Raw genomic sequence first — 26441 nt, forward strand, 5'->3', positions numbered from 1 at the left:
TAATTGTCTGTTTTGTTCCTGAAAGTATTTACCGTAATATAACATTGTGTGCGGTTTTATTACAATAATAATTGATAGAATGACAACTTGAATAATCCGTTTTCCTCAAAGGTAAAGGTTACCGTAATATTTAGCAGACTATCTGTGTCAATTTACCAGCTGCTAACTTACTGTTAGTTAGTACGTTCGCCTCACACCTCCAGGGTTGGGGGTTCGATTCCCAGCGTTGTGTTTCCTCTGGGTACTCCGGTTTCCTCCCCCTGATTGGCATGTCCAAAGTGTCTGTAGTGTGTGAACGTGTATGTGATTGTGCCCTGCGATGGATTGGCATCCTGTCCAGGGTGTACCCTGCCTTGTGCCTCCTGCTCCCTGGGATAGGCTCCAGGTTCCTTGTGACCCAGTAGGATACGCAGTATAGAAGATGGATGGATGGATTGGTCAGAAGCTGTGGATTAATGCTATATAAATGCACGGTTTGGACATGAACATGAACAATAGATTTATATTAATACACTCTTTCTAATATAGTATATGTTAACTAATATGTTTCTATAGTGACAGCTCGTGCACAGGGATTTTGATGGGTGGATTCTCTACATAATCTTATTGTACATTTTTTGTGTGTGATTTTTGTGTGATTAAAATGCTTGATTTTGCTGTGGCTTTTCTTCCTAAATTTTTTATGCAGTTTGTGGAGTTTTTTGTGTTTTTTATTTTCCAGAAATCTACTTGAATTGGCAAAATTGTTGTAACTATAAACCATTTAAACCAAGTACTATATTCATTCATTAATAAATCAAAAATTGTAATCGAAGGCAATATCGATTTGGTGCTGTTACACGCTCAGGCCATATCATACCACCTCAGTGTGTATTATTATTCGTATGACGGCACGGTCCCATCGTGTTTTATTCCTTACTAGATTCTTTTCCTGAGAATGTAATTGCTGTAATATTAAATGGTTTACTTACACTTTCTTTCCACATGACAAATTAATATCCTCCTTTCTGACCACTTTTTACAGGAATTGTTTTTTAAACAGTGCAATACATTTCTGAATATCCTGTCATGTCTTAATGGCAAGCTACAGCCCAAGCTGCAGTGGAGCGGCTTTACAGCGAATGTGCAATGCTGCAGCATGCAGGCGGACATAATGATGCAATGCTTGGTGCGTGGAAGTGCACCTTTACCTATTTTAGCTGCGCAAGAGGAAAATGCCGCATACCACTGCAGGAAAACCTTAGGGAACATGGGATCAGTCTTCCGCAGGTGGCTTTCTAATCACCTGTTGCTGCACCTTGACACTTAGGAGAGAAATATAACACAGCCCGTGAATCCTGTCTACTGTATATGAATGTCATCGGTTTATGTGTGATGCCTGTATATACAAAATGAATTTTGGGAAACAGAAGCCCATGAGCCTTACGTGATACACCCGCAATCACTATTAAAGGCTTTAGGTAATGTAAGGAAGATGATGATGGGTTAATCCTGAACTAGAATTTATAAGCTAGGCTTGGTAACAGATCTGTAAGAATGTACTAAGACACTATAAGCTACTTTTGTCATTTCCTCAATGCCTGTACTGTGCTAATGATACTTCCTGTGGAATTCTGAGATGCTATGAGGGTGGTGAGGATGATGAGGGAAATAGAAAAATAGAAAACCACTGAAGTAACATTAAGAAAAGGTCTATAGGATCACATACATTTAAAGTCAAAGATATAATGAAGGTACATGCAAAAAAAACCCAAACAAACAAAAAAACAGATCATAAACTAGTACTAATTAACTAATTATCCCAAGGATACTACATAGTGTAAAATAATGAAATGTTCAACCTGGATTTATAACATTAACACACTCCTCTATAACAGTTCTTCAGCTTATATGTTATTTAGTAGCTACAGCAAGCATACAGTACAAGCGCTGATGTGTTTGTGTGTCTCGAATGCTACAGTAAAACAGTAGCACAGGCCTGTATGAGGATTTCAGAGTGGCAAGGCTGGTAAATAATAGCTGTCTCAGAAAACAGAAGCGCATTGTGCTCTAACAGGCTATGCTACAGTCATTTAATGATGAACGCTTTAACATGTCTCAAAGGAAGCTGCAATACGGATGCAATGTATAAAATTGTAGGCTTACCTTGTTATCGAATTATCCCGGAGAAAGGACATCTGTTACTTGTGTGTGTGTGTGTGTGTGTGTGTGTGTGTGTGTGTCCATTCCACCTCCCTGCTGTTGTGTAACTGGGACATTATCAGGAGTCAGGTGTCACTTTGTGACCTGAAGAGTGTTTGTGAGTGTGTGAGTGTTGGTCAACTCACACGTGCATCTCTTACTACACTTTATATGGAGCACATATACAGTACGCACTTTTTTAAAATTTAATTTACAAATATATGCACGTTTTTAAGGAATGGGATACGTTATAGTTTTGATCAACAATAATGTTATTTTGACTAAGAACCCTTAAAAAGAATGAGAAATGTAATAATAATAAGAAGGAGAAGAAGAAGAAGAGGAAGAAGAATGTACAGTCCCTCCAGGATTTTGTGACATGAACACAAAATGAAGGAAACTGCAATATTCGGAGGAGCGTGCAATTTTCAAAATTACTGCAGATTTTCTGCAGGTTTGGGCCCAAACGCGTCATATGACGTTGTTACGACGCGCATTCAGTAAAAGCGCTCTGCGATTCACGTGCGTTGAACACGAGTACAGCTAAAAGGTCTCATTTTCCGACGAACATCACTGCGAAACAATTTCGTGCGACTGCAATTCCGCCAATTCAAGTAGTTTTCCGCAAAAAAAAAACGCCACAATTTTGAAAAAACCCACAGCAAAATCTAGCATTTTTGTCCTCAACAATAAGGGAAAAAAAAAAAAAAATTGCGAAATCCTATATGGACTGATGTAAACGTGTAAAAATACTTCAGCGAGTATACTACATATGTTTGAGTGTACTCCTCTAGAGTAAAAATGGATATGCATGTTTGTTTGTTTTTAGTGTGAGTGTGTTATGTGTGAACAAGTGTGTTTGTGTGTTAGGATGAAAGCGTGAGAAAATATGAAAAGGAAATATGTTCAGTATGTGCAGTATGTGTACATACATATTCATGAGCATGATAGAACAGTGAAGAAAGCAACAGAATAGAAACGGGGAGAGAGAGAGAGAGAGAGAGAGAGAGAGAGAGAGAGAGAGAGAGAGAGAGGGTGATACTGAGGTGGTATGGTTTGGTTTCTACAGCCATCTCTGTTTCTGCTAACAGAATGGCACTCTGTTCCTCAGCCAGCTTAGCAAAGCAGGAGGAACAGATGGGCATTGATCATTTTAAACTGCCTGACTCACACAAAGAGCAGAATTGTTGAAAAACTGTAAATATGTGTGTGTGCGTGCGTGTGTGTGTGTGTCGGGGGACTATATTCATCTCTTTATGGGGGCCAAATGTCCTCATGAAGATAGAAATACAGGATAATTTTAACCTTGTCGGAACAGTTATCTGGTCTTCATGGGAAGAATAACATGTTTACCCCCACACAAAGTTTTATTTTAAAAAACAAACAAATAAATAAATAATCAGTTACTGAGGTTACAGGTTGCTGTCAAGTTTAGATTTAGGTTTAGGTGTAGCATTATCATAACTAGCTAGCCCTTCAGTTCACTTCAGTATTCAATATACTGTATTACTGTACACTTCAGTATTCATTAGCTAGCCCATAGAGTTAAAAGACAGAAAGAGCAAGCTAGTCACTGAACTGTAACTAAATAGGAATCATCTGCACTTGTTAAGTGCCTGATAGCCCAATAGCTCTCAAAAATCACTGACATGTACCACACTATAATCGCTAAAAAGAGCTCTTCAGTAGCTTTTGAATGGCACCAGCCACACCCCTTCATGATCTAAGGTGCCTGAGAAAGAGGCCATGATCATTAGCGTTTTAGCCGACTTTGGAGCTCCACTTCCAGCTAAAATGACACCTCAGGCACTGCCACGGAGCTCATTATGTTTCAATCGATCATTCTCAAATTCCCCAGGTCATAGACTTCATTTATTCAACTGAACTATATTTTGGAGAACCGGACAGCAGGAGACTGTTCGCTGTGTCCAACCTCAGTGCACTCTCATGTGCTTGCCCTCTCGTCTCACCCTCGTTGTAAACAAATGTCCGTGGACCAGTAATCAGCAGTAGCTCGCACTACTAGTCAGTCCGTACAGGATTGCCAAAAATGCTTCATTTTGCTGCAGCTTTCACCCCATCCTCCCCCCGCCCCCCCCCCCCCAAACGTACATAGTTTTTGTGCTTTTTTTGCGAAAAACTACTGAAATTGGCAAAATTGTAAATTGATTTATGTCGACAACAAAGAGGTTTGCTCGACGCACGTGAATTAAAGTATCGTTCCCGTTACAGCCGGAACTACTGTCCGAGCCGTGCCGTTCTACAAAAATAATGCACACTTTCTGACTTATCAGATTCGAGAATTTAACCATGCTGAAGTATAATTTAAAGTAAATTAGCGTTAGGAACGATGAGCTAATTAAATGCATTAATACAGACTAGTGAAAGTAAAATGAATGAGTACTTGGTGATGTGGTGTTCTCTCACATGTAAAAACATTATCAATAGTGTCTGCATTTTCATTCGATAAGGCTTTACACACGAGGTGGGTTGCATGTGCTAGCATTAGTTATATAACAGTTTCTGTGCTGCACAGTACTGAGTTTTGTCCATCTTTTCACATCCTTTCATATTCCTGATTCTGAAAGAATATCTAGCAAGATGTGTAATAAAAATACTTCCTACTGACAGCCAAACTCGGTTCATAGAAAGTGATTTATTATTATATGCGAGAGAACAGAATGCCAGATTTATTCCCTGCTGTTAAGGTAGGATTCTGGTTCTTGTGTACTATTTTCTTGGCTCTGCTGAATTTCTCCATGTTTAATTTAGTATTGTTGATTTGTAGTTTCGTTTTAAAGAGTCTGTTGATGTATTGCTAACTAGGTGTCTCAAGTTTGTAATCAATCTACCTAAAGATGTGGATCGTAGACCGGGCTTGCTTACTGAGATATACACTATATAGCCAGAAGTATGCGGACACCTGACCATAACATTCATATGTGCTTTTTGATCATGCCATTCTAGATTTATCCCCCCTTCTCTGTTATAATAAGCACCACTCTTTTGGGAAGGTTTTCCACTAGATTTTGGAGCGTGGCTGTGACGATTTGTGTACATTCAGCTACAAGATCATTAGTGAGGACAGGTACTGATATTGTGTGAGGAGGTCTGGGGTTCAGTCGGTGTTCCAGTTCATCCCAAAGGTGTTCAGTGGGGTTGAGGTAAGGGCTCTGTGCAGGACATTCGAATTCTTCCACTCCAACCTTAACATACCATGTATTCATGGAGCTGGCTTTGTGCACAGGTGCATCGTCATGCTGGAACAGGTTTGGGCTTCTTAGTTCCAGTGAAGGGAAAGTGTAATGCTCCAAGTGTACAGAGACATCCTATACAATTGTTTACTCCAACTTTGTGGCAACAGTTTGGGGAAGAACCATATACGGGTGTGATGGTCAGGTGTCCACAAACTTTTGGCCATTTTGTGTTGGTATTAAGCACCAAAAATTCCGTGTTACATTTAAACAAGCATATGAAATGAAAAGTTATCTTTTGTGAAAGTCAGTAGTGAGTAGATTTCATTCTCTAGTTGGTAAAGTGAAATGGGGAAAAATCATACTAACCTTGATTATTTATTACCTTAGCAGTAATAAGTTAGTGTAAATGTCACAAAGCAAAGAGTTGGTAATTTGTGTGTGTGTGTGTGTGTGTGTGTGTGTGTAGTTTATTATTATACTTTTTTTTTTAATACAGTTGTAGGGACCAAATGTTACCCTGTTCATAGGAATATGTGACATTTTTGTTTAGATGGTTTCGATGGTCCTTACAAAAAAAAGTGCTGTTTTAGAGTTTATATTTGAAAGTAAACATTTCCTCTGGGTTACTGAGGTTAGGTTTATGGTCAGTTTTAGTTGTTCAGTGTATTTACTGATCTACAATAATGCTGACATAAGTCAATAATAGTATGTTACAAAGAATAACCTGTGTATGTGTGTGTGTGTTCCCACCCATGTCCATGTGCACAAACTTGCGGTACACCACAGCAATGTTCTATGTTATATAGCACTAAATTCCTGGGCGTACCCTGAGCTTCAATCAGAGTATTTGAGGTAACTGGGTTCTGTGTTATTTGCTCATGAACAGTAACATTGGGTCCAATCTGACGTTTCAATTTTCATAATTCACTTGTTTCTTAATTATTCATAACTCTGGCTGAAATATGTGGTGATATGTATGAGGACAGGACATACAGTATAGTTAGCAACATGCTCATGTGTGGGCTAAACCGAGTTTCCCTTCTTGAATCAGTTTCTCTGTGATGTCCCAGTCATAATCTTTGGGGTTTAGGAATCGTATGTGTCACTTGGGTACACTGCACTTCAAAGTGTGTATTGACGCCGTCTTCGGCAGCAGGCTGGCATGTTTCATAATGCTGCATCTCACAGGTGTGTTGTAGAAATCTGAAAGCAATCTGACGACACTAAGGAACACAGACCAGCACCATAAACCCACTGACCTACAGCACAGTGTATAATAGCACAGGAATTAGTGCGTTAATTCTGTTTTAGAACTACAACGGCATTAAGCAATATCCTGACAGCTCTGTGCTTTACTACGCCTGCCCATAAAAGGTTTCAATGCTTCAGAGATAAGACAGGGACTGTGGGTAAAGCGATCACACATGAGACCTGTTTCATGGTCCAAATCTGCTGGAATTTAGACACAGGTCTTGTGTACACTGAGGTCTAAGCACTGAGACTATGTGGAATGCCAGGTCTGTCACACACATGCCTTATTTTACAGTGCGAAGTGAAATATTTCAGAACTAACAGCGTACTTTCTTTGATTAAACCTGAACACATCCCAAAACTACTCCAGAAAAAATGGCACCTGTCAAAATATCCGGCAAAAATAACTTTATAAACTTACACCTGATTATTCAAACAAGGAGAAACTACTTTCTTCTAACTGGCATAAGAAGTACTTTTTTAAGTAATAGCATTAAAGAAAATCACGTCATGGACACCCCAAAAGTATATTTAAAGTCCCCGTGAGATGCCTTAAAACATGCAGCGTTATTTGATGTGTTGAATAGCAGATTTCCACTGAAACAGGAAGTCGGAGCGGGTCATATCGAGTGGCTCCTCCCCCTTTTTAAATAGCCGATAGCATTTAGCTTACCTCACAGCCAAGAAACCTATAACTGTTTAGGGCGGGACACTTCAGATTCTGGCAAGCATTTGATTGGACAGAAAATCTGATGAGTAGTGCAGAATGATGTCATCGAAATTGTTGATCTTCCAAATGCGAATTCTGACATTGTTTTGGAACGCACTAGCTTATAAATAACCTTAAGGATGATATGTTCATACTAAAAGTCACAAAACTTCATTTTTGATTTCACAGGGACTTTAAAATAAATGGTAAGACTTGCACAAGTCATGTAATAGACCCCTGAGGTGATACATGTCACTCTGATATTATCGAATCAGACACCTTTCTAAGACAACAGAAGACGGTTGTCGTTACAGGCAATTAAAAAGGATAATTGGTCTGAGGAGCTCCGGCTGGTGCAGCGCTAATTCCATCTATCATCGGTGATGTTGGTTTGCTAACTAAGAATTTAACATCTAATTTAGAATGCTTTAACAAACCTACGTAGCTCAGCTAAAATCTACATCAAGAAACTAGCTATCTAACACTAGATATCTAGGTCACGTTCTTATTGAGGAGTTACCTGAAATGAATGCGTTTAGCTAGCTAACATTGTACAGCTAGCAAATGGGTCTATGACACCTGGTTAGACAGCACCTCAGTATTCAGCGGAACGTTGTCCTTAATGTTGTGATTGTAAAACATTATGCCTCGAATATGCCCACGAACAACAACGTTATAAGCATAAATAAACTTATACTTCTTCAATTTCTCTTGAGTATAAACGCTCCGAGGTCTATGACATCGCAGGTTAATCCACCGCTTAACATCATTTAGCCACTGACAGGACGCCAAGCAATACGGATCATCTAAAGTTACACCATATAAACCCCCTTGACCGATTTTACAGTCAGATTAAATTCAAGTAGTGTCAGTCAGGTTGCTAGGGTCTTTTTCTACTCAGGTTGCATGCGCATATCTTTTTGTTTCTAAACAAAAAGGGTCTATAGCAAATGAAAAATACAAAAGCGATTCGAAATGCCATTAAGACCGAAAAGGCCATGAGCAAGCTGCCCCTACACGCGGTAAGGAAAATGGTGAGGGATGTAAAGAAAACAACATTAAGTCAGTAAGGAGAACGTGAAAAAGAGAAGCCTGGCAGCGTTTTGATGTAGAAAGCAGCAGGAAATTAGTGGTGTGCAAAGGGATTAAAAAAAACTCAGGAGAGACTGGCTTTTACTCTTCATGCAGATGGGCGTGGGCAGTCACATAAGAAGCTCATGGGACATGAGAGATATTATACATCTTCAGTAACACTCAGGACAACTCCATTAAAAAACATAAATGACACTGGATGCAAATCAGGTACAGCGGGTTTGTAGGTGAAGCCCATTTTACACCAGATAAGACTCAATTCATTTCTGTAATTTCATTCACTGGTTTAGTAAATATCACACAAACCGCCAGATTATAACAAACATGCTGTGCCACTGTGATTACATTTAGATTGTTAATTCAATGAGATTTTCATTCCTAAACTTTGTAGTAGACATAACTTCCACAATTTTAACCAATTCTGTGCGTTTAATATTCCTGGTAATTATTCCTCAATATTAGTCCTGTATAAAACATACACACGCAAGCTTCCACCAACATGAGCAGCGATTTATAGCAGTGGAAATATGTACAGTGTGTGTGTATATATATATATATATATATATATATATATATATATATATATATATATATATATATGATACATTATTACACAACATTGCAGATTCTTTTCACACTTTGGCAGTTAACTGAATACACATTTATTATCTCTTAAGGATATTATAGGAAATAAGAGGAAATACTTCTAAATACTTGCTAAGATGTCATTTGTTGCAGAGTACATGTTAAAAATGTCACTCTTATTGAATGTCACCCTATTTCTTTTTTCTTTTTCATTTTTTCACAGCATTTTAGATTCATTTATGCACTTTTTCATAACGATGCAAACAATTCTGGATAATTCTACATAATTAAGCTACAACATGAGCCCTATGTTTTACCCCAAAAATAAATATTACCAGTTTATAACCGTTTAAAATAACAACATGTAACATAAGAGGACAAGAACGCTTTTTTAATGGGATTTTGACTACATTAATCAATAAAGGTACGTTGACACATACAACTCGCAGCGAAAAAGAGAGCTGGGAACCAGACGTGGGCGTGTCCAGTGACTTGATAAAGTTGAGAAAAGTTTAACTTTATGCAAATTTGGTGCAACTTCGTGCAGCGAGAACCAATGGGAGTGAAGACAGTAGAGCGCACATGATGCGTGATCCGCCATGCTGCCTGCGAGTTCGAATTGTTTCCTGGACCCAGACTGTCCGCAGAGAGATGACCACAATGTCAAAGAGCACACACTGCTTCTCCTTCATCTCATAGGATATGATGCATATTTACACACTGGTGAATTTTAAATACGAACGCTCTCCCTCCAGCATGTTTCATTTTAGCGGTAAGAAAACTGATTTGTTGTCAAAAGTCGAATGCTAATTGTGCCACTCACTGATAAATGTTACTATGGCAACCATTAGTAGGAATGCCTACTGGCGACTTCATATTACAGTGAAACTTGATAAATCGTGATAAAATCTTTGTATGTGTGAACGTAGGGGACACTCTGAAAAAGGAAAACCCCACCCTGAAACATTAAATACTGAAATATACATAATGTGTGTAGTGATTCTGGTGGTAATTTGTTGGTTGGTGCTGTATTTTAATTATTCCCGTCACAGCGGGGCATTGCTAGGGCAGTTATAGTGGTGTTTAAAAGGTTACAAACATTTTTGAATGATGTCAAACATAAGGGATAACAGTCAGGTTTTGCTGCTAGCTCCTAAAAAAAAGAACAAGAGCTTCTTTTCTCATGCATCATTCTCCAGCGAATGGACTCAAAGGTCCAGCATACAGTGCAACTCTACGACACAACTGCACTATATTACGGCAGAGACTCAGTTCGGTTAGTTAGTGAGCTATGAGAAGTGTGATGGTAATGAGGGCAGTGTTTGTTTTGGAAAATTAATCTGTTTGGGCAATGAGTACAGATGAGAAGGTGAGAGAACTGGACAGACTAAAGGACGAAATGGCTGCTGTGCATCAGCAGGTAGTTGAACGGCATTGTGGGTAATGTAGGGAATTGTTCACCAAAAGGAAAATAGATCGACAAAAATCTGCTTAATGCAGAATTTCGTTACAAAATAAACTTTCCCATACAAGCCAATTAAAAGTCATTCAGGGTGGATTGTTCCTTTAACACATGCCTATGGATGCCCAATGTCAGACCTGAAAGCACACCTGAACTGCTTGGTTTATCAAATTCACAGAAGTCTAAGCCCATTCTGCTACTGCAGCTTTAACCTCATCAGTAACAGATGTTAAATTTCGCTGACCCACTAAACGTAGACCTCTGTGCTGAGGTTAGCTGGGTGGCCACTGACTGTCAGACATTATTGTCCATTAAACCAAAATGGTTGAATGCACCCTGCCCCTCTGCAATTCATAGTGTCTGTGTTATCTGCAGGATAACACAACAAAACTTTTTAACAAGCATTAAATGTGAGGCACAAAAACAGCCTAGTCTTTTTTTTGTTGTTGTTGTTTGTCTAAGTTCCTGTAATAAGCTTGTGTTGGAATGTCTTCACCACTTTTACCACAGGCACGGGCTAGCAAAGGGGTTTTTGTTTTTTCTCATTTGTTTTTGTGGTTTCAGCGAAATCAGAGATGCTTCACTATTTCGCTTTCGGTGGAATTAGTGCCAGCATGTGTTTATGTGCTGAAATAGGTGCTTCCTGTAGTCCTTTCTCACCGTTCATGGCAACATTAATCTAGAAGAAAGTGTGTGCTTATTTGAGAAAGTGTGTGTGTGTGTGTGTGTGTGTGTGTGTGTGTGAGAGAGAGAGAGAGAGAGAGAGAGAGAGAGAGAGCACTCCTAGTCCCTGTGTGTATTCAAACCACAATGAGTTACTTACAGTGTATACAGGCTGTATAAAATTAGATGAGATATAGAGGTGAACATAGGATTTTAATTAAAGTGTGTATCTTTGCCACATTCTCTCTCTTTCTCTCTTTCTCTCTCGTTCTCACTCTCTCTCTCAACATATAAATGCATGATGTGTTCTTGGGCAACTCCTGGGAAAAAAATTGGACCAGGCAAATTATTAAACTTTTACCAGTCTTAACTACAAATCGTTGGTCAGAAAATTAGCAAGAATTAAACAAACGCACTCATGAGACGTCCTGCGCCACCATTTGCTCGTTTATTTTGCTGCAGTGACATGTTTGGGAAAAGCTTGAAACAGGAAGATTCACTTATACAGTTTTCTTGTACGCAAAGGTGAAATGATAATGATTAAAATGTTTGATGTATAATTCAAACTGGCACATGTCTGGGTGTACAAAATGAAAATAAAGTAAAAATAAAATAAAATACATAAAATAATAAAGTCAAAAATAAAAAGCTGTCCACAAGTTTGCCCACAAGGCTTAAACATTTAAAGAAATCAAAGGGAAATGCTCTCCCATAAAATAAGTTACTTATGTAATTGTTTAATTCTTGCTAATTTCCTGACCAATGATTTGTTGGTACGACCATTGACCCTCTACTGCATGAATCATTACAATTACATCAAAAAATTAATTAGTTGAATTTGTTCACGTTATATATATATATATATATATATATATATATATATATATATATATATATATATATATATATATATATATATATATATATTTTTAATGTGGGAAAAAATGAGGGGGTGGTTGGTAAATTGTGTGTGCAATGTGTGGAATGGTAGAAAGTATCATATAGTCAAAAATATCACAAAATGTATTAGATAATTCTAATTACTGCATTTTACATACTATAAGTTGTAGATTTTTAGTGCTACTATAGTAAGCAGGTAAAAGTTATATCTTCTAGAAAGGAATTACAGTCGTAAAAAGTATGTGGATGGAGTTACTCACTCACAATACATACACAAATTAGATCCAAACAAGTTTTTGGTGAAGTATCTTTTTAATTCTTTCTCTTGAATTCTTAATTCTTTCTCTAGAAACATAACATTTAGAAAATAAGGTACAATTGCAGAATTCTCTGAAATTATAACAGTTTTTCTTACTTTTAAATGTGAAATATACTATTAGAGAAGCCTGGTGTCTTTTTTTGCTATGTCGGCCTGTTAGAATTCATGAACGCACATACAACAGTTCCATTATCATATGTTGTTTCCATATGGCAACAATTACATTTTACCATTTAACAGAATACTCAAAATATCTAAACTTGTTTGAATGACAAAAAAATAAATGTTAACTTATCTTAGATAGTGTTAAAATTTTTTCCTTTAAGTAGTTTTGCCTAAATATTGAAAAATGTATTACATTTTGAGAGCCCTCTGATGACAACTTTCACCATGCCATGTGATTGAAGATAAAGAAGTGTAAACAGCACTTCCTGCTCATTTGACATAGAATTTTTTTTTATTATGTCAAAGTTAAAGCCCCGTTTTCTAGTCACATAGGAAGATAGTCATTTGTATTTATTGCCTATCAAAAAATTGGAGATAAATTAATTGTTGCCATATGGCAACACCATGCAATAAAGGGTTAAAAGTTTAGTATTTTGCCATTTTGAGTTTGGCCCATTTTGTTGCCCAGGAGTGTATGTACAATACAATACGTGCTAGCAGAAACACAACTGGAATCTGATGAATGTGGCCGTGGGGACACTCTGAAAAACCAATAACAGGGTCTCACACAACCAATCACACAGTCTCAGCCCTTATTAAAGCCCTACTTACCAGTTTATTATATACACCTAGAGGGTGTCTAGTACCTAATATACTGGCAACTTGCCCTGTCTGTCTTTCTTTCATGTCTGATATCTACTGCCTCTCCCTCATATCTTATTTACTGTTCTTTGTTTTGCACTCTTTGTATTCTTTTCTTGCTCTGCCAATGCTGTTTGTCAATGTCAATGTTGTTCTCTGATTAGAATTCATTCTAAATCCTACGAGCAGTCTGATGTGTTTTGTTCTGACTTGTCTCTTCTCAGCATGTCTTGTGTGCTCACTGTTAAATAATTCCCTCTTTCCATTTATCTGGGCTCCATCTCACAGGGAAGGCCGTCCCTCTTTCAAAATAAAGTACACGCATGACTAAAGTGTTAATAACATATCCATCATAAACTGTTTTCTGCCTTCTAGGTATCATTTTCTAAAATTCCTCACAGGTAATAGGGCATGTCTGAGTCAGGGTGTGTATACAGTTATGTTATGTTCCCATGTGAGTAATGACAGGATTTGGCTCTCGATGTGTGTGTGTGTGTGTGTGTGTGTGTGTGTGTGTGTGTTCTTGTCAGTCAATGACACACGATCGAGCTGTATGTTACTGTGACCGCACTAAAATCTTTTCTTTATCACGATCAATCAGTGTGGCTTACTTTCCTGGTTGTATATTTCTACACTTTACTGTCACATGGTGAAATTAGGAAAGACCCATTCAGTAATCTGCATGCATACAGTACCCTACCATACATTATGAACAGTTCGTATTTGACCTGTTGTTTCTCTTGAACTCCTAATTGTTGTACAGGACTGTTTTTTTTGCCTGATGTATACATTAAATTAGTCATGCTTGGACTGGCCCAGTTGAAGCGTAGCCTGTAGGCTGTGTAACTAGAGTCTCTGGTGGTTACAGCTTCACAGTATATGATTGTGTCTGTGATAATGAATATAAATGAGTGGCCAAAAACTATTTGAATTTTCCTCCTGGGGATCAATGACTAGATCAATTTGCTCTATTTTTGGTCTGACATCTGCAGACAAGACTTAAGGACATACAGTGCTGTGAAAAAGTATTTGCTCCATCCTGATTTCTTCTGTTTTTGTGTATTTCTCATTCTAAATTGTTTCAGAAATTAAAGCAAAGTCTAAGGTAAAACAAACGCAACCTGAGTAATCACAAAATACAGTGTTTAAATGATGATGTTATTTATTGAAGAAAAAAAGTTATCTAGTACCAACTGGGCCTGTGTGAAAATGTATTTACCCTCATAGTTACTAATTCCCCAAATCTATGAAACTGCATTCATAATGGGGTTCAGCTGGACTATACACAACCAGGCCTGATGACAGCAAACCCTGTTCAATCAAATCAGTGCTTAAATAGAACTTTTTCAACAACATGAATCTGGTTAAAAGCTGGTCAGTTCATGCTTGAAAACCCTTCAGTGTGGCAGAACTAAAGCAGTTCTGCAAAGAAGAGTGGGCCAAAATTCCACCACAGCAATGTGAAAGACTGATCTCCAGCTGTCAGAAGCGTTTGGTTGTAGTCATTGCTGCTAAAGGTGGCACAACCAGATTTTAAGTTTAAGAGGGCAATTAGTTTTCCCACATGGGTGATAGGTGTTGGATAACTTTCTTTTTTTGCTTTAATAAAAAATAAAATTAAAAATTAAAACTGTATTGTGTGCTTACTCAGGCTGCCTTTGTTTTATGTTGCATTTCTTTTGAAGAGCTAAAGTTATTTAGGATGAGATATACACAAAAACAGAAGAAATCAGAATACATTTTCACAGCACTGTATACACCATATATACATCACATACAAAAAAATTTTATTCCCTTTATGCAGGAGAGTGAGAAATTGTGGGGGGGAAAATACTAAAGTGACAGATGGGTACAATGTTTTTTTAAATATCTTTTGCAGCAGCTCTCTGATAAAACAGTATCCTTGCCTTCATTAACTTGTAAGGTAACATGTCATGCATATAAAAAGTACCCGTCATTGGATCAACCCAAAGTGTCTCTTCATTCACTGACCAAATTCGCAATCAATATCATGGAATGTCGTGAGGGATCTTATTTCGGAAATACTGTGCAAAGTGGGAGTGCACCATGCATACGACACCAACTCCACACAATCTCATCACATGCACACATTCACAAAGTCATTTACACATGGGGCAATTAGTCCAGAAGAAGCCGAATTGGACGCAGTGATAAAGTAAACAAATATAACTGCCACTATAACTCCAAATCCTTGATATGTGAGAAACTACTACTTGGCAGATATTATTAATCATGCTTTTCACAAATGACTGTTTATTGCCATTTATCTGGTTGTGTTTCTCTATGCATTACAAAGCTCCTAGCTATTCTTTGTGAACCCCTCCACTGATACCCGTAACAGTTCACCCCGTCTAATCAAGCTACAATTAGGAAAAAATGTATTGTGGAAATCCCTAATAAAGGCCTTAGTAATTCATAAAAGGTTCCATCATGTTTTGGTTACATCACTTTATCCTACTAAAATGCAGGCTATGTCCTCTTATACAGTTGTGCTCATAAATTCACACACCCCTTGCAGAATCTGCAAAATGTTCATAATTTAAAAAAAATAAAATAAGAGAGATTATAAAAATTGGGTTTAGTTTTTTATTTAGTCCTGTCCTGAATAATCTATTTCACATAACAGATGTTTACACATAGTCCACAAGACACAAAAATAAATGAATTTACACAAATGAACAAATGAGTTCAAAAGTTTACACACACTCGATTCTTAACACTGTGTGTCATTACCTGGATGATCACTGACATGATGTGTTTATGTTTTGTGATAGTTGTTCATGAGTCCCTTGTTTGTCCTGAGCAGTTAAACTGCCCACTGTTCTTCAGAAAAATCCTCCAGGTCCTGCACATTCTTTACTTTTCTATCATCTTCTGCATATTTGAGCCCTTTCCAACAGCAGCTATATGATTTTAAGATCCATCTTTTCACACTGAGGACTACTGAGGGACTCGTACACAACTATTACAAAACATAAAAACAGTCGTTGATCATCCAGGTAGCGACACACAGTATTAAGAATCGAGCGTGTGTAAACTTTTGAACTAGTTCATTTGTGTAAATTCAGTTATTATTGTGTTTTGTGGACTATATGTAAACATCTGTCATGTGAAATCGCTTATTTAGGGCAGCACTAAATAAAAAACTAAATGCAATTTTTATGATCCCTCATATATATTTTGAGTTAGTAACATTTTGCAGATTCTGCAAGGGGTATGTAAACGTACGAGCACAACTGTAAATAAAACAATTATAACAAATGGCTGATTACTGCAATCAGAAAATTGGATATTTTGGATATTTGAAAGAGCCAAAATGGCATTTCGGGATTATATGCTGCAGTGATGTAGGGGAATCTTATGAAACTTAAGTGGAAATCATAAACTATCAATTATATAGTCTAAATCAGTTTCTTTTATTTAGGCAACCATGAGTGGCATTTGTTAACCTATGACAACAATTCAGTATGTACACACATGTAATACCCTGTTAGGGTTCATATTGTGGGCCTACAGTACAAACATGACATCACTGCAAAAAATGCATGGGGTTTCATGCAGAAAACAAAATATTTCTTAGTCAAAACCCCCAATTAATCCATGCAGATGTACACAATATTGTGAACATATTATGAAACCTGATTCCTATTAGTTATAAGGATGCAGTTAGAGAACAGTCTTGATGTCTGGACGCTCTGTCCATGCTGTTGTTGGCATGCTTGTGGCACAATAGCATACACAGTGGCACGGCTGGTCTGTACATTAGGAAAGCAAAAACAGCCATATGTGAATAAATCAAAGCATCATGGGTTAAACCACCATGACTTTTCCTGATCAAAAAAAGACAACAACACATATTGGTGACAGGACATTATAACCCTGTTATGTTATGGTGGTGTATGGTGTATGGGAAATGATGGGCGACGTCTTAGATTTTAAGCCATAATGAGAGGCTGATGAAAAAGACAAGATGTGAGACAGACAGACAGCACAAGGCGTCACTTGTAAATGAGATATAAGAAGGTGTCACTTGTGTATTATGTGGTGTATATAAAGCCTTATTTTTTTTAAATAATAAAATGCACGTCGACACATCCGTGCCCCACTCCACCCCCACCCACCCCTGTGTGCTTACATCTGTGCAGAACAGTCTATAGAACAATATGAGCTACGACAAGGTCAACATCACAGACAAAGCTATGCGTCTGCACTTAAAGCCTTCATAGCGTAGTGAAAATATCTTACCTCCCTGTGTGTATGATGGATGCGAGTATCAGTCCTGTTCTGAGCGCGTCCTGCAGCGCTCCGTCATCTCCCATTCACGAGCCAGCTCTCCGACCTCTTTGTGCGTGTGTGTGTGTGTTGCTGATGCTGAGTGAGCGCGCTCATCTCCCTCCTCCACTCCTTCTCCTTCTCCTCCGCCGTTTCCCTCTTCCCCTTCTCCTCTCCCCCTCCCCCTCGCTTTGGGCTGCGCGTGCAAGCTCCTGCACGACGACTGCACGTGCCGGAGGGTGTGGCACCGGGAGTCTTGCACGAAAAGTAGTCCATTGTACATAGTGCCGTCGTGTACACCAGGTTCGTCAGCATGTTATACTACACTACTAAATATTATGTCATTGTAGTCTGCACCTCCGAAATTACGCAAGCATACTAGCCTACTAAGTAGTGTGTGATAGTAAGCTACACCTTCAAAGATACAATACGCACTTCCCTACTAATAGTATGTCGATATAGTGTACACTACCAGACTATGGCTTCAGTGAACTGCTAGTATAGTACTTTTCTATTAGTAGGCTATGTGATAGTAGGCTACACCTCTAGAGGTACCCCAGGATACTACCTTACTAATAGGATTTCATATTAATTTACACTCCTAGTATGTGTAGTATGCTAGTATAGTATTCAAGTAATAGTATGTAATAGTAGGTTACACTGCTAGAGGTACCCCAGGATACTACCAATAGTATTTCATATTAATTTACACCTCTAGCAGGTGTAGTATGCTAGCATAGTATTCAAATAATAGTATGTAATAGTAGGTTACACTTTTAGAGGTGCCCCAGGATACTACCCTACTAAGAGTATGTCATAGTATGTATAATATGTACACCTCTAGCAGGTATAGTATGCTAGTATAGTACTATATTAATAGTATGTGATAGACTACACCTCTAGGTATGCCAACATACTACTCTACTAATAGTATTTCATATTAATTTACACTCCTAGTATGTGTAGTATGCTGGTATAGTATTCAAGTAATAGTATGTAATAGTAGGTTACACCTCTAGAGGTGCCCCAGGATACTACCCTACTAAGAGTATGTCATAGTATGTATAATATGTACACCTCTAGCGGGTATAGTATGCTAGTATAGTACTATATTAATAGTTTGTGATAGACTATACTTCTAGGTATGCCATCATACTACATTACTAAAAGTATATCACACTGAGTTACACCTTCAGTGGGTGTAGTATGCTAGTATAGTACATTACTAATAGTACGTAATAGTAGGTTACACCTCTAGAGGTGCTCCGGGATACTACCCTACTAATAGTACATCTTGTTAATGTAGCTACACCTCTAGCATATGTAATATGCTAGTATATTACTCTAGTAATAGTATGTGGTAGACTACACCTCTAGGTATGCCATTATACTATCCTGCTAATAGTATATCATACTAGCCCACACCTCTAGCAGGTGCAGTATGCTAGTATGGTACACCAAGACACTACCCTTTAGTTTATTTACACCTCTGGTAGGTGTAGTATTCTAGTATACTATATTAATATTATTTGATAGACTACACCTCTAGGTATGCCAACATACTACCCTTCTTAGCCTATAGTATGTCACAATGAGTTACACCTTCAGCAGGTGTAGTATGCTAGTATAGTACTTTACTAATAGTATGTAATAATAGGTTAAACCTCTAGAGGTGCCCCAGGATACTACCCTACTAATAGTACATCTTGTTAATGTAGCTACACCTCTAGCAGATGTAATATGCTAGTATATTACTCTAGTAATAGTATGTGGTAGACTACACCTCTAGGTATGCCAGCATACTACCCTACTTAGCCATACTTAGTATGTCACAATGAGTTACACAGGTGTAACTTAAACAGGTGTAGTCTACACCTTAAACAGGTGCAGTATGCTAGTATAGTAATAATATGTGATATGTACTGCTTTACTGAAGGCCAGTCGTCCACATAATTTTGATACTCTTGACATACCTTTGACTATATAGTGTATCTTTTTTCTTCTTCTAAAAAAATACGATAGTGGTTCTGGTTTTAAGACGCTGCCTAAGCTTCGCGTCTTTTGTTTATTTGCTTAGCCGCGTGGTGGTGCTATTTCACCATGGCTACCTCGTTTCTATGGCAATCCTGTTTTGTGTTGGGCGCCATTTTCAAAACAGCTTTAACCACCGCCGGAAGATATACAGCTTGAAGAGGAAACCAGCTGCAGAGTAGCTAGCTACAAAGACAACAAAAAAAATATAATAATGAAAAAAATTCAGAACTGTAATACAATAAGGCGTGCTTTAAAAAACAACAACAAATAAATAAGAGAACCCATGTTATCATATATTATCCGTTTCATATGTTAACAGAAAATGGCGTTCTTTTCGTGAGTGCTCTGTAAACACAGCTAGCTAGTCTAAGCTAAGTGCTAATGTGTACGTTAAGCTGCTACTTCACTAACTAGTCACCTAGCTGACAGCTGGCTAATACAAACACATCGAAAACTAAGCAGGGTAAGTGTTTAAGCTCTGTATGATTCATGTTTAGGTTGGGAACATTCCCTGCTCGCTTCGGTTACACTGAAAACAGTGTAGATGGTATCACGGTACGTGTGTACATAAAATAAAGAAGAAATGTCTGTGATTTCTATTCCAGAGAGAATTAAGTAAATGTGGATATCAGAAAAAAATCACTGAATTGCCATTTCATTAGTAAATAGACTGCTAAACTGGAGGAAGATTCTAGATGGAAAACTCAAGGGAGAATGTTTTGGGCAAATTTTGACATTTTCTTCTACGTACATGATGGCCACAAGTTTGTGGACAGCTGACCATCACACCCATATGTGTTTTTACCCCAAAACTGTTGACACAAAGTTGTTTAGGATGTCTCTGTATGTTGTAGCGTTACAGTTTCCCTTCACTGGAACTAAGAGGCTCAAACCTGTTCCAGCATCACGATGATCCTGTGCACAAAGCCAGCTCCATGAAGACATGGTGTGTTAAGGTTGGAGTGAAAGAACTTGGGAGTCCTGATCTCAACCCCATTGAACACCTTTGGGATGAACTGGAACTGGAGTCTCCTCATCCAACATCAGTTCCTGTCCTCTCTAATGCTCCTGTATCTGAATGAACACTAAGCCACACAACGACGCTCCAAAATCTAGTGGAAAGTCTTCCCAGAAGAGTGGAGCTTAATATAACAGTAAAGTGGGAATAAATTTGGAATGGGATGTTCAACATGAACATATGGGTGTGATGGTCAGGTGTCCACAAAGTTTTGGCCATATAGTGTACATCGTTTTGAAATCAATATTTAAAAAACAAACAAAACATAACCCTGAAATATGTTTCTCTTTTACATGTTTCTCAACCAGATGTAATGTTCTAACATTTTAAAGTTACTGCCAAACCCAGAAAGGGAGAAATTCACATTTAAAAATTTCATTCTAATTGCAACGAAAGATGCCCCACTACATGCTTACCTCTACATTTATTCCTTAATATACTTACAGAAAAACATCACTGCTAAAACTGAAAGAATTAACTAAAACTAAAAGAATTATCCATTTACAAGCAGTCCCTCCAGAATTTTAGAGTATTTTGTGATTGCAGAAATGAACGCAAAATCAAGTAAACAGCGCAATATTTGTAGGATCTCGCAATTTTTCCAAATATAACCCAGATTTTCTGCAGATTTGGGCCGAGACATGTCACGTGACGTCATCATGAAAAGTACCGTCAAACTCAGTTGAACCATTTCTTTTATATTACTACGTTTGCAGACAGTTTGTTAGCGAAATTATGTATCATTATACGCATGGTGTATCGTAGAAATGTCCTCAAGTATTGTGATATGATATTTTTGTTATATCCCCCAGCCCTACTCTGCTGTAATTATTTGGCTGGATTTGAGATGTTTTTAACAGGTTTAGTTTGATCAAAATTTGAAACCCAGCATTTATCGCTCATCACATTTTGCCTGATTGCAGTTTATCAGCAGATTGGCAAAATAACCCCCCTTTATATTTATTTCCAATTACCGGTTCTTAAAAGGAAACGTCAGGAGTGTCGACGCTTACAATCTATTTGCTTGCTTTATTATAGCTATGAGCTAGCTTTATAATGTTTTTAAAGATTCACCGTCACTACCAATAAAACGAATCTACATCCACAGAAGATTGCTCAGTGTGTAGCCATGAGTACCAATGCAGAGCGGAAATTTCTTAATCTCAGAAAGCGTCTGGACCAGCTGGGCTACAGGCAGCCATTAGGCATCGAGTCACTGCCTCTGGTTGAAAAGCTTTTTAGGTGAGTTAAGTTCTCATGATCATTTCTAGCACCTGATCGAGTGATTGTCTTGATTTTTAGTTTGTACATTTAGTTTTAATCTTGTGGAGTTTTCTTTGCCAGTGATTTAGTCCACACCACTGAAAGTCTTCGTAATGCTAAGCTCTCAGCTGGGAAGACCGAAAAGGAGAGTCGGAATCTGGACGCTCTGCTGGAGCCGTATAAGACGGAAAATGCCCGGCTTGTCCGAGAGAACAACGAACTGCACTTGGGGCTTCTCAAATTGAAGGAGGATAAAGATCGAACTACTAGAGGTTAGCAGACTCCCAGCACCACATCACATACATCATATATTACATCCAGGATTTTCCAGGTTCTTTATTATACTGCATATTTATGAAATCCGCCTGATACCAATTTTTTTTTTTTTTTTTTTTTTTTTAAACATGACTAGAGCTAAAGGCTTTCATCAGGAAACTGGACCACGAGACCTCAGATCTAAAGTTCCTCAACAATCAGTATGTGCATAAGGTCCGCGCCCTGGAGAAGGACAGCAAAGCCAAAAGCGAACGCATTCAGCAGCTCCAAGAGAAGAACATGCAGGCTGTAGTGCAGACACCAGGTACGATGAAACACCTTATCTGTTTCAACCAGCAAATCTTCCAAGCTGACTTGTGTTTGTTGCCATAAACATAAATGATAAAACAGTTTAGTAAACCACAAGAAGTTGGAGTTGTAGTACGCTGTCATCTGATACGCATCATCCATTAGAGCAGTGGTCCGCAACCTTTTTTTCAGATGTGGACCCTCAGGCATAATCCTCACGGATCAGTGAGAATATAGAAGTTTCAGAATTTAGAGGTTTTTGTAGCCTGGCGTGAACAGTAAAATGATCACACGTTTTATTGCTACTATTACCCTGCATTTGATGATCACTCTGAATTGTCTTTTGTTTATTTATCCCATCGGTTTTGGCACGTTTGCGATAATAACAACACGGTGAACATGGATCACTCCAGAATGAGCAAGCCAAGCTATGTTACTGAGAGAGATGTTAATGCGCACATCTAGGCATATAGATTAATTAAAAAAAAAAAAAAGTAAGTCTGTGGCTTTTATTAAATTTAATTGTCCTAAAAATGTCAATTTAACAAATATATCACTATATACTATTTTAAATATTTGTAGAAACAACCCCACAGGCCATCTGTAATTATGCCACAGATAGATAGATACATTGTGGATACATTGTGGTTGTGTGTACTGAACCAGACTGAGAAATTAAAGGCTCAGGAAACCTTTGCAGGCGTTTTGAGTTTATTTGCTGATTAGAGCTCTTCTCAGGGCGACATTTCTCTATTATAAATTCTTTATTGTAATATTTTGAGATACTGGATTTTTGATTGCCATGAGCTGTAAGCCATAATCATTGACATTAAAACAAAAAAAAAGGCTTGAAATATTTCACGTTATGTGTAATGAATCTAGAATATATGAATTTGACTTTTTGAATTAAATTACAGGGGGAAAAAAAATTTTTTTTCCATGATATTAAAATTTTTTTGAGATGCACCTGTAAATGGTTGTATAATCATTACATCATTTTTTTTGAGCTATTACATAATGTGTATCTATACATTCGATTTTACTGAAGATCAAATACTGATGTGTCCACAAATGTCAAAATAAAATAGATATTTCATGGGGTGTACTTACTTTTTCACACAACTGTACATGATCTTTAAATTTAATGCTATAAACGTTCCTAAACGCTCCAGCGGATCTGTAATGTGTGTAATGTTACCATGCACGTTTGTGGCACGCATTTCCCGATATTTATAACATAAAACCCATTTCACACCAGACTTTGCATATCGGCAGTGGAGTCGCGTTGATGCTCGAGCAGCGTGCCCACAGAACCTGGTGTAAAACGGATTTCGGTATACTATTGTGTTGTCTGCTGTCTACACTGGAAAATCATGACATAATCAAATTACAGACCTGTTAACTGTTATTTCAAGACTTTTTTAGCAAAAATTGCTAACTGACAATAGTTAGAACCTTACCCTCTCTGTTTCCACTGCTCAGTTATAAGATCATGTTACCAATGTGTGGTTTATTTTGACTGAACAGGAGGGAAAAAGAGGCCAATTCCTTTCAGACGTCAGCGGATGCAGATAGACGAGCTCCTCCCCACCTCCCGTGGTCTCACTTCTCCAGTTGTGGCACAGCCTGATGACCCGTACATTGCTGATCTCCTTCAGGTGGCTGACAACAGGTACGAGAGAGTTGTTTATTATTATTTTTTGCTTTCAAATGATTTGTGTGAGCAAGGTTTGCTGTTCATTTTAGGATTCAGGAGCTGCAGCAGGAAGTGACAGCACTGAAGTTGGATCTAGAAAGAGCCCAGGGAGGAATCAAGCACCTCAACGCACAGGTACGTGAGATATTTATGAGAACTGAGACTGAAGAAATGATAACACCTGAAATTGCTAACCACACTACCATAAAAGCCAAGCAAGTTTGAAATCGAAATGTTGCGTTTGGCTATTCGTATAGGTGGAGGAACGAGATAAAGAGATCGAGCGCCTGAATCGGGCTCTAGATGGAGGACGGCCGTACGATGTCATCTCTCTGCAGGCTCAGAACATCAGTAACGAAAAGCTCATTGCTCACTTAAACTTACAGGTGACTAATTGCTTGTGTACTGTACGCAGAAAGAAATGCAAGGTCTTATTAACTTGTATTAGCTTGCATGATATCCTAATTTGCCATTTTTTGTTCAAAGGAATTAAAAACAAAACACAGTATCTCATCAGATATCTCGTAGTACTGTAAGATCATGTATGCCAAAACGGTATGCTATTATATGCGGCTGCCTGCTACCCTATTAAATGGTGCGCTGAAATAGTACCGTACTAAATTAATGTATCAGAATAAAAAGCCTCAAATTATTATCCTACTAAATAATATGTGAAATTAGTATGATAGTAGAATGGAGCCTAAGCTAGTACCATTGTTCTTGTCAGTGCATCTATTATTCTGATATTGAATTAATGCTGTGTTCCTGTTATATGAATTATATTAAGCATGATTTGTTCACATTTATAGGAAACTGTAACTGTAGCAATCTTAACAGCATGCTTCTTAAACACAGCAGATTACAGCAGATAAGTTCTTTATTTGGGCTCATGCCCTTGGTAAGGTAGTAACAGTAGTTGTGCCTTTGCTCTGCTCACGTATGCAGGCACTAGGAATGGGCGATATATATTTAAAAATATATCATGATATTCCCTGTTTTTTTTTTTTTTTTTTGGGGGGGGGGGTTACGGTAACAATATAAATGATGATATTAAAAAATCTTTCTGGCCATGAGTCACATCAGCGTACAGTCTTGAGAGGAGTGCAAACACAAACATCAATCCAAAAAAGTCAAACTTAATCCTGACCATCCTCAAATATTAAACTATACCAATTAAGTAGAAAAAATAGAATATGAATTTTGTTCACAAAGTAAAATTCCAATAAAACTGTAAACACCAATACGCGCAGGATTCATAATCTAAGCCCAGGAAAAACAAATGGAAATTCTGTACCCGAACCACTTCCATATAACTGAGGAAGCTCCTTTTTGGGGATTAATTCTTCTTCCTCGTCTAGTCTTGGAACTCTGTCTTCCACCATGCTTATTCTCGTTCCACGTGTGAGATGCCCACACTGCAGCGCGTAAACACGTCAGCAACGATATCGTCAATATTGCAGGATGATGAATTATCATGGGGAGGAATTGTACCGGTATATCATGGACGATACAGTGTGGTACAGCCCTAGCACGCATGCGCACAATCTCTCACACACACACACACACACACCTGTCAGTGCTCAGAGACCGAGGAATAGAGGAAATGTTCTCCTGTGTGCAGCAACAGGGCTCAGGTGTGCCACGTTAGTCATTACCCCTCCCAGTTCCTCCCTGTGCAGACCCAACTAAACGACACCCCTACCTGCTAAAATAACCTGTGAACTGCTCCACTGAGAGCACTATGTTTTGGTTTCACTTTCTTCTACAGTGCCCTAAGGACTTGGATTTAACCAGATAAAGCACCTGTCATACTTTATCAGCATATGTTTAAGCAGTATAGCAAAAAAAAAAAAAATTCTAACATGGTACTCAGTTTCATAAGGTGTCATCATTAAGAGCATTATTTCATTGTCCAGTCTTGCTTATCTAAGGAAATCAACCTCTCTCACTCTATCTCTCTGTCTCTCTCTAAGATTGAGTACCTGCAGGAGACAAACAGGGCTCTGGAGCAGAAGGTGGAGTTACTACAAGAGAAGAAGAAGACTGTTTCCAGTGAGGTGGCCGACCTGAGTGCCAGGAACCAGGAGCTGTGCAGTGAACTCACCCAGATAGACCAGCTCGCACAGCAGTTAGAGAGAGACAAAGAGATAGTGTTGGAAACGGCTGACATGGAGCTGCAGGAGGCCAGGGTAAGGAACATAGCTCTATGATGTAACTGGAATTTATTTACAGGGAGTTCTGAAAAAAATCAATTGTGGTTTATTAGATTCATCTCGCACTTAAAATATACGAGATATGTAACTTTTAATTGAAGTAAATTTATACTAGCAAAAAACAAAAATCCCACAGTGCAGTTATTTGCACTTTTAGAAATTCAAATGAAAAGATGTAACTGATGCATGTTTCC

General features: G+C 38.1%; 2 protein-coding genes across 4 annotated transcripts in view; one reads left to right on the forward strand and one right to left on the reverse strand.

Annotated features, from left to right (window-relative positions):
- cracd (capping protein inhibiting regulator of actin dynamics) overlaps positions 1-17637 on the reverse strand; it is a 39831-nt gene extending 22194 nt beyond the window's left edge. Inside the window, exon 1 of the mRNA XM_017456050.3 lies at positions 17433-17637. The gene's annotated coding sequence lies outside the window, so the exon portion shown is untranslated. The remainder of the gene's footprint in view (positions 1-17432) is intronic.
- A 75-nt stretch (positions 17638-17712) lies between these two features.
- The window catches only part of cep135 (centrosomal protein 135), a 28334-nt gene continuing 19605 nt past the window's right edge, over positions 17713-26441 (forward strand). For 2 of the 3 annotated variants that reach the window (XR_001810558.3, XM_017456044.3), the window contains exons 1-8: positions 19606-19956; positions 21620-21753; positions 21856-22046; positions 22187-22354; positions 23866-24010; positions 24085-24169; positions 24292-24420; positions 26008-26223. Coding sequence is in view for 2 of the 3 variants with exons in the window: in XM_017456044.3 (XP_017311533.2) it covers positions 21641-21753; positions 21856-22046; positions 22187-22354; positions 23866-24010; positions 24085-24169; positions 24292-24420; positions 26008-26223 (1047 nt within the window). In the remaining variant the exon portion in view is untranslated. Of the gene's footprint in view, positions 17763-19605; positions 19957-21619; positions 21754-21855; positions 22047-22186; positions 22355-23865; positions 24011-24084; positions 24170-24291; positions 24421-26007; positions 26224-26441 lie in introns of those variants that run through there. The other variant, XM_017456045.3, reaches the window with a different exon arrangement.

This window comes from Ictalurus punctatus, chromosome 25 (genome assembly GCF_001660625.3).
Source record: "Ictalurus punctatus breed USDA103 chromosome 25, Coco_2.0, whole genome shotgun sequence".
Classification (NCBI taxonomy): Eukaryota; Metazoa; Chordata; class Actinopteri; order Siluriformes; family Ictaluridae; genus Ictalurus; species Ictalurus punctatus.